The following is a 20,136-nucleotide window of genomic DNA, read 5'->3' as shown; positions in this document are numbered from 1 at the left end:
CACTGTGCCCCACTCCCCTTCCTAAAGGCGGGCTGTACCAAGGGGCACACAATGGGCCACAGCACCAGCTGCTGTGCAGACAGTCCCTGTCCTACACACAGGAGGGCAGAATAAGGGCAGAGGAAGGTACATTGTCAGAAACCTCTGGGTTACGATGATCTGTTGGCTGTGGGATGTTTTCTGCAGCTCTCCTTTGAAGAGCAGAGTTGAGGCTGAACCTTGGGGATAGTTAAGAGGTTGGGAGCAGGATTTGTGTTTGTGGTGGGGAAAGACATTGGCCTGTTTGGAAGAATTGGTTTGTTCAGGATGAGGAATAAGGATACATGCAAACAGGATCTGGGAAACCCAGCTTGAAGGAGAGGGTCAGAAAGCTGAGGGAGAGTGTAAAACTGGTAATGGGAGGGTTGTAGAGACAGAGGAGGCATTGGCAGGGATGGGCCAGGTCTTAGGAAGAAAAGCTGGGAGTAGAAGGGTTGGGGACTGGGGACAGGGCAAGGCAGCAGGTGGTGGGAGGCTCAGGGTGACAGGCGGAGGATGAGAAAGTGCTGGAAGCGTGGTGACAGCAAGGGAGTACATACGAGCATGCTGGAGGAGGCTGTTGCTGCCTCCAAACCATCAGTACCTCTCTTCACTGCAGCCACACGTGTCCCAGCTGCTCACATTAGAAACCTGACTGGTGCCAATAAAAAGCCCACTTATGCCCAGGCCTCCATCTGATGGCTGCACTGCCTGGCCAAGGCCATGCACCTGCCCCACTACCGGGGCTGTTAACAGCCTTGCTTCCGCTCCCCTTTTGCTCTGACCCAAAAGCATGCTCCTTTTCTGCTTCTCCTCTCCTCCCCCAAGGTAAACTGGGGAGGTGAACGGGAAAGAAGCTGGCGGTCAGTGCCCAGGGCCCTTCAGGGGCAGAAATGCTGAACTAGTTGGAACTAATTGAAAACACACAAAGAGCAGCAAGGATTTACTGCCCGGTCATCTAATCCCACCACTTAGGACTGACCCACTTGAAGTCACAGCGTGTGACAGAATGACCAAGTAATGAAAACAGGATTAAAGAGCCCCAAATGAGATTATGCTCCTTCATGGGGACTCAAGCTGCTGGGGGCAGGGAAAAGATCTGTGTTGAACACCTAGCAGGGGTAATAAGACTAGATATCCAAGGCTGTGTCTGCTTAGACAGCATCAAAAATAGACTCTCTGGAGAGAGAGAAAACATCCAAGTGAGCCAGCTGGGCAGACTCAGGGTACTTGGGACACTGACAGCTCTTCAGCTTGTAAAATGAATTGGCACAGGTTTGCGCCAGTGTTAGCACAACTGTGGCTTCAAAACAAAACAGAGCAGGGGAAGGGAACAGGAGGAAGGGGAAGGGAGGCAAGCCTGTACTTGCCTAACTAAAACTGTAGGCTATTTAAGATAGAAAGGGGAAAGGGCCAGGGGATCAGAGATAAGGAAGGTGTGGCTGTGCACAGATTGCAGCATCTTAGCCTGTGGTAAATATATAAGTAGCAGCCTGTCACACACAAACAGTAATCAGAGCACTGGATGCATTTTGCTGCATGATGAATAAAAAGAAGGAAAAGACGGACCTTGCCCAAAGATCTTTTCACAAAAGACAAAAGATGATGACGGATCCCGTGGGAGCACAAGAAGATCAGTTACCACAGCTCAGAGAGAGAGGACAGGGCTATGCACAGTGGGAGACACGTCTCCAAGTACAAGAGCCTGTAGATTTAAGCTCATTTACTGAAGACCGGTCTGTACAGAGCACACTTTCATCCCAACATCTCACTGTGTATCTGCCACCAGAAGATGCTGACTTGCCAAGTCTGAGGGTCGATTTCTTACTATAAAAGCATTTTTTCCTCACCCATTAATCCAAATGAATCAGGAAATAAGACAGATCCTCATATTCACTTCCTGGTAAAAGCCATGTTTTCCATGGGAGCTGCAGGAGGCCAGTGCTTCTGAATACATGGTCATTTCTATAGGTTCCAATTTTAACACGATCCTTTAAAGGCTGAAACCCAGTGAACCTTTTCAGGGCTCAGTTCCCCATCTACACTCAACACTTGGCACAGGCTACCTAGATACCCTTAAACATTAGCATTGGCAAAGTCAGGATAAACTTTAGAAATAGTATTCTCTTTCCTCCCTCCCTGGAAACTCCCCCTTAAGGACAGCACTGCAGTCTTGCCTAGCATCTGTTAGCTCAAAGTGTTTTCCAGATAATTATTCATTTAAACATCTCTCATGCAGGATAATCTAGCTCTGTTATAGCTCCTTCTCAAGTGAGCAAGTACGGGCACTGATATACATTTAACTGCAGCTGAAAACCAGAGCAACAGAAGCTGTTACCACCCGTAACTGCTTTAGCGCTCCTCTCTTGGCTCCCTTCATAGCAGCAGGGACAGCTAAATGGAGACACGTCCACATCCGACCCATCACACTTCACATCCTAAATACCTGAGGAACCCCAGCTCAGCACTTCTATACTGCAACACATCAGGCTGTAAATCACAGCCATTCAGCTCTCCCTGCCTGAAAGACAAATTCAGTCTGAGAAGGGCAAGGGACTGAAGCTGCTTTAACCATTCCTGACTATTACAGCACGAAGAGTCTAAATGTATTAAGGGTGTGGTTCCATGAGCAGCAGAGCTAACCTGTCTGCTTCCCACAACCAGGAAGGGAAGATCTTGCTTTCCATTTGTCTGGTGATACTCCTCACAATGCAGTTCTGTCCCTTCCCTTGTGCTGGCTCAGGCACTCAAGACACATTTGTGAGCTCAAAAAAACAGTATTATATTTCTTCTCTTTCTGGATTAGCTTTCTGATAGATTAGAGATAATCTGAGGAGGTCCAAAGAGCTGGTGCACAGTAACCCACTGGGAGCAGGAGCACTACCCCGTTTTGGAGGAGAGCCATCAGATCAGCTCACCCTGTCTCTTGGATCTGGACCCTGAGGCACACAGAAGCCAGCAGCTTGCTGGAGGCCACATGCCAAAGTGGTGGAAGAAGCCAGGAGTCCTATTTTTCCTCACATATTCAGAGTAATTTAAATTTCAAGGTTGCAATGAAGACATAAACAGTCCTTGCTTTGTTCTAAAAATCAGTCTATCAATCAATCAATCTAATAACAGCCCCTCAATCTTATCAATGATCATTTTCCACCTTCCTAAAGTATCATGCAGGGAAGATTCTTCTGGTTCATTTACAGGTTGCAATATCTTTACTGTTTTCTCTCAAGTTAGGCTGGCAGATGTGCCATAAAACAATACCACACATGGCACAGAGTTGCCTTCTCCCAGTAATGAATGGGGAGCTTCATTAACTCACGCAAAACAATTGCTTCCTCGTATCCTGAAGACTCTTCTCTGTTCTACCCAGCTTCCCACTGCCACTGGATCCACATTTCAAGGCAGTGAGATTCTTAAGAAAAACACCAGAAAAGCAGAACAGTGGGAAGAAAAACTGAGGTGCTGACTGTTCATTCAGGATGAAGAGCTGATGAAGACTACTGTTGCAGTCCTGAGATGAACAGGTTGGCACTGTGGGCCTGGGCTACTGTTGAGCTTCTCATATTCAGGAGCTACCCAAACAGGAGCCAGAGTTTCTTTGGGATTCACAAATAGTTTCTCACCCTGTCCTAAAAACAGCTCTAGCACAGAGTGTCTGCAGCACCTTGTAGGAAGGGACTCAGCAAAGGCAGTGCTGCAAAACAGGCATTCCCAGAGCCCTATTTATGTCCATGGCGTGACTCCTCCAGGCTTACATAGCAGCAGTAAAAGTGTTAAGTGCCATGAAGGCATCACACAATTGTTGTTTCATTGGGCATATAATACACAGCTTTGCCTTAGCTCCACATTTATCCCAGGTTTCAGTCCAGGTTTGGATTAGCTATCAGTCCCCATGTTAGCAGAACCTCCCCACTAAAGAGCAACAGTTCAGGAGAACTGAGTCAGGCCTGACAGCCACAGGCCGCACAATGCTTGGCAGGGAAAAGGGAGGCAATTTTGGGTTTTTCTTTAGAACAGGATATAGCTTTTGCACATCCTTGTGATTGCACCCCAGGGGCTCCCCACTTCTATAATACCTTGCATTCAACATGCTTTATAGGCTTTATGGTATTTGGCCTCCTAAGGATGTTTTATGCATTTTTACACAAGGTAAGGCAAAGACATACTAAAATGATGTACCTGAGGTCATATGAAAAGCATTTGACAGAGGAAAATAATTTCTTTCAACTCCTATTCATACATTTTCAATGCCAGGCTGGATGGGGCTTTGAGCAGCCTGGCCTAGTGGGAGGTGTCCCTGCCCATGGCAGGGGGGCTGGAACTACATGATCTTTAAGGTCCCTTCCAAACCGAACCATTCTGTGATTCTGTGATTTTTCCAAATACCAGTGTACCCACCTTGCCCGTATGTTTCTACTGTCCTTTTGCAAGAGCATCTGACTGCATAAAAGCCATATCTTTTATACAAATCTTGCTCCCAAAACACAAAGAGTACAGTTTCTGTGCACAACTACCCTAAACCATGATAATCCATGGCCAGAGAGCAGGACCACAAAATGCAGTTATCAAGTCCTTGCAGCTTTTATGTAAGCAAAAAACCAGAGATAACAGCTATTTGCTGGTTCTGGCTCTAAGCCAGGAACAGAATACAGGATACACCTCCTCAGATGAGACCACTCATCCAATGTCTGCTCGTTCTCCAAAAGCAACTAATGTCACTTCCCATTCACTCTTACATAAATATGTCTCCAGACAATTATACACCAGGGATGTTATGTGTAAGCCTTGCAGACAAACTTTTAGCCTTCATGAACTTCAGGTCACATCTGCTTTCTGTCAGTACCCAAGTTATAGGTCACTAGAGCCTCCAGATTTCCCAACAATTCAGCACAACAATTGAAAAACTGGGGTGCAGATGGCCTTTCCCTTCACCGCAGAAGGTGCTGACCAAAAGAAATATTTCCCTGCCAGGGTGTTAACTGTGATCACCTAATGTCAGCGTCTTTCATGGAAGCATGCTCCTATTTTGACAGTGAAAATGAAGAGCGTAGGCTGTGATGAACAGAATTGCATTAACAACGCTGTCACCTGGGTACTGATGGAAAATACACAACAGAGGCCTGAAGCAGACCTTAGCCTTTATCCTTCATCTCCAACCTCCTATAGGTTCACAAGGCACCACACTTACTTCATCCCAAGAGGCACCTGTGTGGCTGATGAATGTGGAGTTGTGAGGCATGATCAAAACCAGTGAGAGAATCCATCCCCTCAACATCTTTCCCCCTCCACACTGGCTGCTGTTGGCGATGGATGCAAATGAGATGCTAATGTCACCATCCTGACCCACACCTTTACCTTTGAAGCAGCCATGACGGCTGCTGTGGCTGCGACGTTCAACCCTCGCTTCCCAAAGTGCACAAGGGCATCGTAGCTCCGGTCTTTTGCCTGGACGAGGCAGTCATCAATCTCCTGTCGCAGCAGACAACAAAACAAAACACACACACACAAAAAAAACCACAATAAGGACAATTCAGAGTGCTTCCAGCCTCAAACTCTTGGCAGGGCCAGGTCATCTTTATGGAGGCAGACATCCTCCATTTTCTCCACCTTGGCTGGGGAGAAGTTCACAACCAATGTTTGCAAAGAGGAAAGGTTTGCAGGGGAGCAGTAACTCCCACTGGAGGCTCTGGGAACTTTATTCTGCGAATGGAAGATTGGGACCCAAAGTTTGGATACACTTGCACAGTGCAACCACCACCAATAGGTCCTGGAAGTAAGACAGACACACCCAGCTGGGCAGAATAGACCAGGGTGGGCCAGGAGCCATTTGGAATCTATAGACTCTAAAGACAAATTGGATTGCCCCATAGTTAAAAAGAATCATATTATGGCACCGGGCAGCTGCAGCTGTACTGCCCTGGGTCCAAGACTGGTGGTCTCAGAAGTATCCAAGATATCTCTGCACATCATTGCAGTATCTGGCTTCAACATACCCACAGAATTGGTGGGCCCAGAGCTTCTGGACTTCAATGCTCCTTAATATACAATGAAACGGTTATGAAAGTTTCTGCCCTCACCCTACCTCCCTCAAGACACAGGGGTCTGGATGATAATGGATGACACTGACTTCTAGTACTCAGCTACTAGATATGCTGGGTTAGTAGGAACTGGAAGCTGCGAGAAGCTGATGGCTGTTTAGTGATTCCTCTCCCTATTCCTGGTAGATAAGAGATGGCAACCCAAAATACATGAGCACTACTTGTGAAAAGCATAAGCAGAAGTTCCCAGGAAGCAGAGAGACAGGGGACTGATCCTTACTGTCGTTCTTGGTCAGGACTGAGACACAAATGTTCATGCACTGCCTGTGGCTAAACAGAGATCTTTCACTTCCATGGTTGCCCATGTTAAACATGGGAAACAGTTACTCATTTCTTAGTGGTCTGCATGTTGATGTGTGACTGATAGCCATTCATGGCCCATGTATTCACATGGGCCAAATGGATCTGCCCGGCAACGTCCCATTCACAGCCACAGGAATCTCCTAGGCAGCCAAATGATCCAAGCGTAATGCTCCCTCCTGCCCCTGAAATTAGCATCAGGAATTTGAGCAAGATATTTCTCAGCCCAGGATCTCTACATACTACATGCCTTACTTCAGCCTGCTGTACGTCTCCCAGCCAGGTAAGTGCTTCCTAAGCCCCTTTCAGACAGGCCTAGCTATTTGTCTCATTGCTGCATGACTTTTTAGGCAGAGCTGGGAACAAAGTTAAGGACCTCTGGCTGCCAGACCCTGTTTCTCTAATCATTACATCCAGCCACAACATAACACTCCAGATATATTCAGCCAGTACGTGCAAAGCAGCTCAGGAGGTATTTTTATCCCCCTCCCTCCCAACTTCTCAAGTGCACAAAGATGAGTTAATATGTGTGAGTGCACTGAACAGATGCCAGTATTTAAAAACACACAATCACAAAAACCAAAAACGCCAACCAAAAGGAGATGATCAAATTATAGAGGAAGAGAATCAGCGACTCCCAGTCCTTCAATGAAAATGAGTGATGCGAGGGCTGGACTAAACACATTGTTGATCTGCTCCACTCAGAGAGGACACAGGCATTTGTGATTACCTTTTCTTTTGAAGACAGCGTTGGATGAACAAATTTCCTGTACAGAAGGCTGGAGCCTTTTGTGTATGGAGACAGCAGCCAAGCTACAAAAGCTATTTTCAGTTCATAGTAGAATGGAAACCTAGAAGGAAAAAAAGCTGTTAATGTCCACTCCCAATTTAACTACTACCTTTAATTAGAGATGCTCAGCACAGGAAGGGACTGGCCAGTCTAGCTTAGGGCAGCTTTTGCTTACCAAAGAATCCAAAGACCTAACACATTGACTCACCTTCGCCTACATGTCAACTAGGCATGTGGGTAAATCTTTACTTGGGTACCAGGGCCATTATTTAATGGTGTAGAAGAGACTCTGCTGTGTGATAAGAGGAGCTTTCTACATGCGAAGAGCACAGATGCTGCCTTCATAGCACCTGCAGTCATTATGAGGGAGCAAAGAGCAAACCAGTAAATCGGTATTTCACTGATATATTTATGCACCTTTCATTTCTTTGCCTTTCTGCTTTTAAGATAACACTTATCTGACTGAAACTGAAATACAAGAACCTTTGCTGTCCAAGCAACATGCAACATAAAGGTGCAGATCCACGCTTTGGCTTTCAGGTAGCACTGCAAATAACTAACAACAGGACATGCTTTAGCTGTAACAACAAGCCAGGGACTTCTTGAGATTAAATTATCCAGACTCTTTTCTGGAGGACAAAGCCTAGAACTCAAGACTGGCCAGCTAGCAACATCCTCATGCTGACAGGAATGTTGCTGCCAGCAGTGTGACGAACCAACGCTACCCTTTGTAGGCAAGTGCAAGCGAGAGCAGCACAGAGACCCTGTTATGGCTGTGCACCAGCCCAGCTGGACTCAGACAGACTCCTGCTGTGGTAGCACAGCACTGTGACCGAGCCCACTGGGTCATACAGCATCCAAGTCTGACTCAATGGGCCTCTGCGATGCTTTACTCTGAGCATGGATTTGCCAGGTTGGTCTTACACCTCATTGAGGATCTCTACAGCACACTTGATTTCACAGGCTGGACAAGCCCTCTGTCATTCCTCCCAAGAGACCCACATAATAGATCCTCCAAAATAACAAAGCTCCAGATGAACGCAGTGGAAGTAGCTCTGCATGCAAATTAGACAGAGAGACAATAACGTCTTTTATCTCCTTTTCAACAGATCTGACATGTTGCCAAGTACCCCCAATTCCCTTTGTCTGGAGGACTCACTAGAGGCATGCAGTGCTATACAGGAACAGGCTTTAGGTGAGGGCCATGCACTACAGTTAAATTTTCATACTGAAGTCTACTGTTCTTACTGGTATCCACTAGTGTCCTGGTTTGAGGTAGAACAGAACCAGCTTCCTGTTCAGTGATTTTACTTTTTAGCTAAGCCTCTTCTAACTCTCTGAAATTAACAGCATATTGTGCAGAAAACTGTTCTCAGAGCAATAAGACCTATCTGTCATCCGTCATTGGCCAATCTGGCCTAAACCACAACAACTAGAAAGGCCTTCGTAAAAAGGGCAACAAAGCAACAAACGTTTTCAAACTTGAGCATCCGTATTGAAGGAACTGAACCTGATAATTGTGTGTTTATGTGCTCTTCTCCTGACAGAGGTCACCAGGAATCCTTCCACTGGCACTACAGAGCCCACATCAGTATGGACTGTCACTGTCCTCCAATAAACCACGAACCCAGCCTAACCAGGAATGGGCCTGCAAAACATGCCAAGAGCAACCACCCATGCAGCAACCTACAAAGTCCTGTGCTGCGGGGCTGTTTCTGCTTGATCACTAGAGTCAGTGTATTTACTGTAAGACACAGCTAGGTAAGTCTAGACCTATGCCTGCAGCTAAAACTTCTGCAGTTTACGTGATGATTTCTGCAAGCATCCAACTTGGCAATCAGCTCTCTTAGAGGCAGGGGACTGAGACTCTTGTAACGCTTTCTCACTAATGAGATATCACTGAGCAGTTCCATCTTCTTTCTTGCTTTTTCCTATGACAACACTGAGAAAGGAAGCGTGTCTCCTCCGGACAAAACACCTCCGTGCACCTGAAGCTGCTAACCCCACGTTCAGGAGGCAGCACACTTTTATACTCCTTTTCCCCCCCTTGTCAACATTTCCATTTTCTTTCCATCTCATGCCAAAGACCCTCTCCCATCTGATGCTCACCAGCAAAGAAAGATATCCGTGAATGTCTCTGCTGTTGTGAAGAGTGCGAATATGATCCAGTACATCATCCATTTGACCTGGTAAACAAAAAGAGTAGCCAGTTCATTTTTCCCCCAAGAGCCTTGAACTATCTCTCACAAGCACAAGTGCACGGAATAACTCTCACAGAAAAAAGGTTCTTTCGCCCCGCCCCATGTAATTGACAATTATTACGGACCTGAAGATGCCAGAGCTCCTCCCACCCCAGCATATAACACACATCAGATTTCCACACAAGCCCTTCAGATCGAAGGCTGTGGCCTTCAGAACTGGTCTCATGAAAAGACAAGCAGCCTGACTGTCACTACAAAGGAAGCTCCAGTGGCCAGCAGAGGACCACAGCCCTATCCAGGGCATTAAAAAAATCTCACTTGGTTCATCTTAGCAAAGGTTAATACTAGAGTGTTAGCCAAACTACAATTAAGACCAAATGTAATTACTTATATAATATCTACAGGCAGGGGAAACTAGCCAGGGAGAGATAAAGAGGTAAATGCCCATCCCACGATCCAGGGCTCAGGAGCATAATCTTACTGAATTAGTGGTGCCTTCTCACATCCACACCCTGAGACCATTGCAGTGACAACAGCAAGCAAATCGGCTTATTACTTGGGGCTTAGGTGAGAGCATTTTACCTCACACTGGTAGTGAAAGCGTGTGCTGTGCTGTCACCGCATTCAACTATGGTAAATACACTGCGGGGTGGACTGCTTGGTGGGTGATTTATGGACGGTCTCCTTTGCAGTGGTAGCAACAGACACAGAAGGAGTCTTTGGGGACCATGACTTGGTCAGGGAAACTGTAGTACCTTGAATAATTCAAGATTCTGGGGATTTTTGTCACTGAGCACTAAACAGCATTTAAAAGCACAGCACACTACTCTGATGTAGCATTGGTTCTTCTGGGGCTGCAAAGAAACAATATATTTGTCATATGCCATCAGCACGTCCAGTGATTTTTATCAAGTGATGTGGTGCTCCTCTTCTGCGGCACTGTCACAACAGAGATGATGTAAGGAATAATTTCCGAGTACTGGAGATGAGAGAGAAACATTTTATTCTCCATCAATATTTTTTTTTCCATTGTAAAACTGTAAAACCTAAAGTTCAAAAAACTTTAAGAATCTGTGTCTCCAAAGGAAAAGAGATGGTAAGACAAAAGTTGTTAATTTAACTGAAATTTGTTGTCTAATTAGCTATATTTGAAAATGGAGATCCCTAAGCAGCTTTGCTGGAATGTCAGAAAGCTTAAGGAAGTAAAAACCACAAAAATCCATGAATTAGAGAACTGGAGCGTGTTACCTAAGGCTGGCATAATTGCAATAGAATAAAAGAAGGCTGAAAATAAGGCAGTACAAGAGGGATATCTACACCAGGTGCTGCCCTGGGGAAGGGAAGACGGAGGTGGCAATAAGTCTGGATTTCACCAGCTCTGAAACGGCTTCCTCCATCGATGAAGTGGGGATAATACCTGTGCTCTGTCTCCCTTCAGGTACTGAAATTATTCCCTGAGCACCTGTCACAGCTATATAACTGCTCTGCTGGGATTTATATGCAGATTTATATACATATTTATATTTAGTGTTACAGCTGTGAAATGGCACTGCCAAATGCCTGACAGCATTGTCTTCCCAGGGCAGCTTCTGCCAGAGTCTTTACATAACCGTGACTCTCTCAAAACCCCACAGCCAGCACAGTTCTGTCAGTTACACATCACTGCCAGCAAAACTTTTGAACACAAACCAAGACCTGGTACATATGGGCTTGAATCAGCCTAAAACACCATTTATCAAAATTACTATTACTAACCAAAATAAAAATAAACTACAGTGATACAAGTTTTAACTAGTACATGAAGAGTTTGTACTGTGTCAGTGTAAATTACTACTGTTTTGTTGTGGGTTTTTTTCCCCAAAATCAGACCCCTAATGGGTGTATTGCCACAACTGGTGTGTTAAACTGAAAAACAATCATAAGTGCAGACCAGGGCTTAGATCAGCTGTTCCCACATTTGGGCCGGGTCCCCATGTGTCTGATGGGAGTTCCTCTTTTACAATTGAATTTCCAACAGGAATTCGACCCTTCAACAAAATAGTTTCCAGAAAGGGGCTACGGAAATGTTAAGTATCAGTGGCAGACAGCACTTTGGGATGCTAGCACACGTCTTCAGCATTTCCAGGGAAAGGGTGTACAAACCTTGAGAAGCACAGCTGTGCAAGGGCTGCAGGGACATTTTTGCCTTAAGTATCTGATACGTTCTGTAATAGTTACGATTTTCAGAACATCTAAAAACATTATCTGAAGGAGGGGACTGACAGAAAGGAAAAATCTCAGCAACCACAGTGAGTCCCAGTTTGAGCTTTCACTAAGGACTTAATGGGATAGCCATCTATGCTGTTACCCAGAGGAGAAAATGGACTTGTTATCCCTGAGATCTTGAGAGGATTGAAGAGGCAAGATGTGGAGGCTGATCCCGGTTCAGTGAAATTACCAGTGCTCAGGTTGTGAAGGGCACTACAAATCTTACAGGACCCCAAAAGCATCCAACTGGTTTTGATTCTCCCACATTTCACTTTCCCCGATGACCCCATATGCCTTTACAAACTGGGGCCGAGGGAAGATTTTTCAGCAAAAGGACAAGACAGCAGACCCAGTTGCCAGACCTGCTTGTAAATAGGTCGCTCCACAAGGAAAGATGTTTCTATCTGAGGATTCAGTCATACGTGCTTCGAGTTGCCTCCTCTGATCCTTGTTTTGAATGAGAACCTAAAGCTCCAAGGCTTTTTGAAAATGCTTTGATTTATGCTGCTCTTCAGAAACAAAGGAAAACACACAAAGCTCTGGATGCCAAAAACCTTTTAAGTCGGCTGTATATAGTTCGCACCACCAGAGAAATAGCATATATTTGTCAAAGAGCACATCAACTCTGCAGAGGAGCCAGAAGCACAAACCCAAGCCTCTTTATTTGAGACTTGTGCCTAGCAATCAGCCAGTCCACCTTCAGGCCAGTCTTCCCCTTGGACTGTTTTACAAGCTTTCCCAGAATACAGGCAACACCTTTACAATGGGGTGAGGAGCAGTCTTAGAAAACAAACCCTGCAGCACAGCCACAAACTTCATTACTCACATATTCTTTGATGTCCTTTGATTTCACGGCTTTGTAAGAATAATATGCGGGGTAAAGAGTGCCAAATATAAGCCTGCAAAAAAAAAAAAAACCAATCAACAAAGGGATTAAATTGATTTCCTGTCACAGAAGAAGATTTTATTTTTTTCCTGTCTGTTAAATATGTTTCTTGCACTAGTAAAAAGCGTTAGAATTTGATTTAAGCTTGAGTGCACTAAGTACAGTACAGGAGTGATTTTGCATCACTGAATTCAGAGAAACTATTGCCAATGACATGAATGAAGAGCAGGGATTGACTTTCCTTTTGCAATGGTTTCCATAGCTGTACCTTATGAATGACACACAAAACAAAAGAAACAAACAAAAACAAAACAAACCAAAAAAGACCACCCACTTTTAAAAGGCAAATAAAAATCTGATTTCAAAACAATCTACTGTGACACCAGAAACATAGGAGTCTTGCTTTCAGAGGCAGGACAAAATGAGAATCATTTGCCCAAAATCCCTTCCACCTCTACCTGATACTCTGAAAAGCTGGAGGTGTTCTACTGACGCAGGATTTTGAATGCTGGGCCTTATCCTACATTAAACCTGCTGAAGGGAAGAGCCCTGCACTGTTCGGTAAAGTCAATTTGGGCTCATCAAGGGAGGAGGAATTTGCCCACCAATATATGCCAACAGGATTAGACCTAAAAATCCCAGCTCTACTGCTCTTTCAGACAGTTTCCTTTAATTTTCAAGTCTGAAACGGATGCTGTCAGCTCCAAGATTTCATGTAAGAAAGAAATAAGGATCCGTAAGTTAAAAATAGCACTACTGAGAAAAAACATTGAGATTTTTTTTATGCTAACTCCTCTCTGCATCACTGCCTAGCTGCTTATTCACTTCAATTATTCTGGACATAAGCACAGGCTTGTCAAAACCACTTTGCCCTGCCCAGGCTTCAGTGAGTTTTATTCAATGCAGTAGGATGATGCTGCAAAGTCTGAATTTAATAGATTGCAGGGGAATGTTTATTGGCTTTCAACTACCCCTCTTTCCACTGGAGCTTTTGCTTTAAGTTCATCCAGTTGTTTCCACTGCTCTTGGGAATGGAAATGATCAATGTTTCAATCCCTAATTGCGGAGCCACATGGACCCACAGTCGTCTTTTCCATCCTGCCAGTAGCAATTGTGTGCCGTGGGACTCATAATTACAGTTGAGTCCATTACATGCATAAGACATTAAAAATTAACACTCTGGGATATGGTGTACCATTGTACTTCCCGTAGCTCAAGAAGGTATTTGTGAAAGAATGGGGTGAGCCAGCACACATCTTGATTTCCAAAGCAGTGACCGAAGACAATCTATCTGCCTGCTATTCATCATGCTTACTGTAGCATAGCTTAGCAAAACCTGAAGCACAATGCAGACTTCAGAAAAGCAGCTACTGAGTGAGGAGATTCAGTATTTTACAGAGGCTTCACACTGGCTTCAAAAAGCTTTGCTGGAAAGAGTCAGCTCTGAACCTATTTCACCCACAGGGGCAGTGCTATATGCAAAGATTAAATACAAATGCTCAGAAAGATTCTGGGAAACCGGGCACTTTTTTGTCCTTTGCAGTATCTTAACAAACAGCAACACGAGTTAAGGCAAGGAAGAACACACAAACAATAGCTTGATCCTGTTCTCACTGAAGCCAATACCAAATATTCCCTCCGAGTTCAATGGTAGCAGGACCTAATCCAAAGAAGGTAGAGCTCACAAAAGGAAGAAAGCTCCACAATATTCAGAAACTAACAGCTGAGCACATGAATAATATTTTTGGCTCTACTTATAAAAAGTACCGCTTTTCTGTCCTTCCTTGTTGGCCCAGGCCAGCTGCCATCTCACGCTTTTATTTCCTGCAAATAATCACTGAATGATTGATATTCATTTCCTCAGTTTGTGCTGGTAACAGAAAGTAACTGGATCCTGAAGAAGCAAACAGTTTACAGGATCACTTGAAAAGAATCAGTTGCAGACAATAAACACTTGAAAAAATTCCTGTGAGGGAAGGAAACTGTGCAATAACTTTGCATAGGCAGAGCAAGGGACAGTTAATAAGGTGATGTGCTCTCCCTAAATTGGAGATTGAGAGTTTCACTGAATTGCCTTGTAGCGATTTGTGTACATATATGGACATTTATTAGTGCTGTGGTTTACCAGACTGAAAATTGTTTTAAGGAATGTTGGATCCCAGTCTTGTAACTGCTATAGCTTACTATGTGGCTTGCAGTCACTTAGCCTCTGGATATACCCTACAAAAGACCTTTAGGCATTTCTGTAAAGCATATTCAGGGTTTTGGAGACAAATACCTGCACATGGACATATTCCAAAATTCTCTTGAGGTTACTGTCTTCACCAGAGCTTTGGATCAGGCTTGAGTACAATTGATTTAATTCAAACATACACATCAATCCTCTATCTCTTCCCTCAGTTCCTCTCCACTGCTGAAGACAATACTTCTCTCTTCCCCCTCATCCAAGCTTCCTGTGTAATTAAAGTTTTTGTTGATTCCTGCCTTCCTTCACTCCCATGCTCAGACTGTTGCCAAATCACTCCTTCTGCACACTATACACAAAACCAAGGCTGATTCTTTGTCACTCTGCCCAAGCCACTAAGTCATTCCTTGTCTAAGTCTCCTTTCCAGCCTCCCTTGTGTGCTTTACTGATCTCTATCCCACCTGGATGCACTTCTTACACACACATGCACACAGAGGTCACCCTTGCCTACCAAGCTGAAGTAGTATTCCTATTCTTGCCTTCCAGGGCCTGAAAAATGTTGTTGGTCCTACCTACTGTTGGTTTGGTCTTTTATCACACCCCACCTCAGCCCCTTATCTCCTTTAATGACCGTAGCGTCACGAGCTTCTTAATCTTCTTTGTGTGTCTTCTCCCACACCCTGGAGCTCCTGTGCCCCTTGCTCCTCCATTGCATATGAGCTCATCACCTCTAAAACATGCTGTTCCCTGACAGTTATCCTGACAGCCCACAGTTTGAGAGACAGCAGCCCAAACCACACAAATTCCAACCATAATATTCCCCAGTTCCTCCTCATTTCTCTAATCTTCTGCAGTGCTTCAGTTCTACCTGACATTCTCTGAACCACATCTCAGGACATTCAGCTTTCCTCCACACATCCTCAAAATCGCAGCACAGACCTTCAGTTCCCTCCTGCAACTACCAGCTGAACTGGAAACCGCATGTGCTGCGATTCCTTCTGTGGCACACCCATTGATTGCCTGACTGGTGCCCACCAGTTCGCAAGCCAAATTAACAACCTACCTATGGAGATATCACTGCAGCTTTTACCTCCTGGCAGGCACTGCTATGAGACAATCTCCTATGCAGCAGCTAATTCTTATGAATAATGTAGAAACATAATATTTGACACCTCTCTGACCCATCTATTTTGGCCACAATCACTTTGCAGATCCAAAAGTTAGCAGCAGTGGAAAAACAGACTGCTTAAGCCTCATTTCCTTAGGAAACCAGGCTACAAATACAGAGTCAACCCATTCCCCACCCATTTCCATCTTTCAAAGCTCCTTTGAATGAGCTATGTGCCCTGGAAAGCCTTGGCTCTTTTACCCTCTGTGCAACAGCAGAAGCAGACATCCTGATCAGCAAACCAGGGACTCCCAGAGCTTGACTGAGTAGTTGCTATGTTTAAAGCTGCAGAGATGTGTTCCTACAGTCGGGCCTAAAACAAAAACTACCCTCAAGGTTATAGGGAAAGGCAAGGAAGTAGTGACATTGATCAGCAAGTTCGGAAAAGCTCACTTGCAGCACTAAACAAATAACCACAACGGTTTAAGAATTCTTACACTGCTCCATGTTGGAAGTCTACACACATCACTCACAATCGCCTTGAAAAAGGGCAAAACAGCAGCTGTAAAGAAATCACTGAAGAGTCAATTAATTGTGCAACAGGAGACAAAAATCTAAGTAAAAGGTTAGTCTTTCTAAAGAACAGGATAAGGATTAATGCTGAAAATCTTATAATCCTATTAGGCACATCAGCAGCAGCAATCCCCAATCTGGACACTAAATGTGTTTCCAGTCATTCTTTGTCAAAAGGGACACGATGGAGGGAGAAAGGGAAAGGAGAAGGGCAACGAAATTGTGTGGAAGTACACCGGGAAATATCCATAGGAGCGACTGTAAATGCTGTGATTGTTTCTTTTGCAGCAAAGACATATAACTGAGGTTGTTTGCTTCTACTCCTGATGCAGTGTAAGGGATGTTCAACTGAATAAAGAGAACAAAGTCAAAAAGGAGGGGAGAAACCCTCTCCGTCACCAGGAGTTAATCTGTGGAACTGAATAACTGTATTTATTTATATAGTTACATTACATAGGATATAAGGTTTGGTTTTGGTTTTCATTATTCAAGTTTACCACTAAGTGAGACAGGAAAGGACGAAGCTTCCCGTATTGTGGAGTTTCCTGATTATCAGGGGAATATTAAAGCAACTGAACTATTGGCTCCTCTTTAGCAATATCTGTCATATTCCAGGAGAGCGGCTGCACCATCACCAAACCTCCTCCTGTCTCCACTTACCAGTACAGCTGCAGCCAGCCCTGGCTACTATATCCTTATATTCCTTCTCCAGATCTGCTAGCACAGTGATGTAACCACCACAGAGCACAGGCTAACCCAGGCGTATGAATACTCCTAATAGCATCCAGGTTTTAGATCAGCATCAAAGCCCATACCAGGACCTGGAAGGGCCCCAGGTAATGACTTGAGTTCTGATGATTTGGTGATGCTATTTTCCTCCTGAGGGGGCTGGTTTTGCAGACATTTACCTGTAAAATTAACTCTCCCATTTCGTAGAGCAGCCACTGAAATAAATGGAAAGACTCTCAGCGATTCTCAGGAGTACTGGCCAGGACTCAGGTTACCCCCAGAAATGCCTGCATACACATTCTCTTGTGTATTTTTAACCACACAGGTATTTTCTGGATGGTAACCTACTGTTACAAATATATCAGCATGGTGCCATCCACATCCCAAGCCATCTAAGTTTTGCTCATCTAGTTACCACACCACCAGTGGTGTTTGGGCTGCCCAAACATTTAGAACGTTGTACTACTACAACACAAATAGAACAGCCCTTATTTTACCCAGAGATAACTAATGTTTCCATATCATCAGCACACAGCAGCCAAGATGGCAAACTTCTGCTCAAACACAGGGATGGACACATTTAGAAATCACTGAAATATTTCCTATTTCCTCAACATGTTCACTGGCTAGTGCGTGCTTCTTACGCATAGAGCAGCAGCTGAGCTGTCACCACGCCAGCATTCCTTGCTGCAACTGCCAAGAAGGGTGCCAATGGGTTTGCATTCCTTATTATCCGTCCAAATTAACGTTCACACAATGCCACAGATTAAAAATAAATGTCACTGTCTTTGCACCAAAGGTTCCCAGTTTAAATCCAACAGCTGGGGATGTGAAAATAAGCCGCACGTAAGGTCAGGGAAAGGGTTAATGTGGGCCCCTTGACAGGCCAAATGCCTGATATCCAAGAAGACATTGAGGTGGAGGAAGCACCAGCTGCAGAGGAGGCCAGCTCCAAGCTGGTATTCCCTTGGAGATGGCTCCTGCAGATTCTTAGTGGTCACTTTGCAGCAGAATAGGTCCTGCATGGTGGCTCCAGGGCAGCCGCGAACTTGCCTGTTCACCCTCAGGGTGACAGCTGATGCCATCCCTGGGTCCCAGGAGATGTGGATACTCGGCCATGCCAGCCTGACATCCCAATACAACTCTGAGAACATCACAGATGCACAGTGCCTCAGTGACAAAAAAATCCTGAGGAAAGCACTGGACCCTGACACCCCAAGACAGATCAGGCTGACTTCAAACACATTTGAACTGAATCAAACATCCAAGAAGGGCTGGTTCAGTGCTGAGGACAGCTGTGCAGCTGCACCCATGGCCAGTCGCACACCGCCTCCACGGGTATTAACAAGGTGTAAAGCTCCACTTGAACAGTCACCCAGCACATCCCTCTGCTTAGGAAACACTGCTCCCACCTGCTCAGTGGGTGACCTGCTTAGCTCTTCTGTCCTGAAGCCCCATGCAAACCCACAGCGCTGAGGAAAGAGAGGGCAGGCTCAGAACTCAGCATCTAATACAAAGACTCCACTTTCCATCCAGATCCACCTCTGACTTCTCAGACAGGCTACTACAGAAGCAAACTACAAACTTCAGCTTGATTAATGTAACCTAATGGCTGATGAAACCTAAACGCCTTTCTTGGTATAACTGTGGGGCAAAGGGATGCCCGACTGTCCTTCCAGCAGAAATAGCAGGAGCAAGGGCTGTCCTTGATGTTTCTAATTTAAGCAGTCTTGATCCTCCCAAAGAAACACATACTCCTCTCCAGTTGACACTACCTTTTTTTTTTTTTTATCCTCAGCCAGGGCACTCTTTACATAGGAGCTGGAAGAGAAGACAGCTAGGCACAAACAGGTGAAGAGATGTGGTGAGGAGGATGGGTGGAGGAAGTGGCCTTGGCCAGCCTGGAGCTATCACACGACTATTATGTTTACGCACATTGATATCCTACATCCAGACTTGTCTGAAGAAGATAAATGTGATTTCCTTTTCCGCACTTCTTGTTACAAGCAGAAGATGGAAATGCTAAAATAACAAAATAAAATGCTACTGATGGAGAGACCTTGTAAAATACTGGGATCATTAAGATAATGCACCCGATGACTGCTAAAACCTGATGTTCCTACTAAAACTACCAGCAGTGACGGGTCTCACAGAGATCATATTTACACTGACACTCTTGACTGTCATATTTAAAGCCCAACTGAGATTAAGCAGGTACTTCATCCTTCCCAGGGTTCTTACCCCAGGCTGTCTCCAAACTCAGGCAGAATTGCATCAGTTTACACACAAGCTAACGCTTTGAAGTTTTCTTTACAGTCCTTCAGAACAGAAAAGGCCTGTGCAGCTGCTGTAAAAACACCCCATGGCTCTGCAGCTATTTTAGGAAACAAATACGTTGCAGGTAGATGGCTTACTAAGCTGGTCTGTTCTACTTCACGCTGCCTTCAGTGGAGCTGCCTGGCCCAGCGGAGATGGACTGCTGACAAGCTAAGCGGAATTTGTTTGCCCCCAAGGCAATGCTTCAAAGGAGGAGTCTGCATGGAGAGTCTGTAGCGCTGGTGTGGGGCCCCAACCTATGGGTGAGAAGCTGCGAGTTGATAGGAACGCCGCGCCTGGCACACACCATAAGGCTCTGAGCAGCTGCCTGCAAGAGATAGTGTTTCGTGGGCCTCATCGGAGGCATTTGCCCTCTCGCTGCTCCTCCCCTCTCCGTGCTTCGGCTCTGCAGGAGACCACAGGAGAAAGGAGTCCACAGGACTGAGTCTTCTCCCAGCACTGGCACAGCCCACTGCTTCGTTCCAACCCTTTCGAGGGAGAAGAAATAATTCATCAAAGTGTGATACTGAGGAGAATAAAATCTGTGCCTTTTAGAGAAGAAAACATTCTCTGCTATGTGACCGGGTCAGATCTTCACCCAGCTTCACTGCTCCAAAAAGGGAGGGCTTAGTATCTGTGTGCCCCTGATGTTTTCTCTATCCAGTACTGGCCGTATAGTTCTTGCTT

At 45.1% G+C, this 20,136-nt stretch overlaps 1 protein-coding gene across 6 annotated transcripts in view; it reads right to left on the bottom strand.

Moving 5' to 3' along the window:
- The window catches only part of REEP1 (receptor accessory protein 1), a 71,114-nt gene that overhangs the window by 31,489 nt on the left and 19,489 nt on the right, over positions 1–20,136 (bottom strand). For all 6 annotated transcript variants that reach the window (XM_063337301.1, XM_063337302.1, XM_063337304.1 and 3 more), the window contains exons 2-5: positions 12,478–12,550; positions 9,313–9,389; positions 7,144–7,264; positions 5,371–5,484 (exon numbers count right to left, since the gene is read on the bottom strand). In XM_063337301.1, coding sequence (XP_063193371.1) covers positions 5,371–5,484; positions 7,144–7,264; positions 9,313–9,389; positions 12,478–12,550 — 385 coding nt within the window. The remainder of the gene's footprint in view (positions 1–5,370; positions 5,485–7,143; positions 7,265–9,312; positions 9,390–12,477; positions 12,551–20,136) is intronic.

This window comes from Chroicocephalus ridibundus, chromosome 5 (genome assembly GCF_963924245.1).
Source record: "Chroicocephalus ridibundus chromosome 5, bChrRid1.1, whole genome shotgun sequence".
Lineage (NCBI taxonomy): Eukaryota > Metazoa > Chordata > Aves > Charadriiformes > Laridae > Chroicocephalus > Chroicocephalus ridibundus.
Note: the sequence above shows the minus strand (reverse complement) of the source record. Positions and strands in the feature narration are given on the sequence as shown.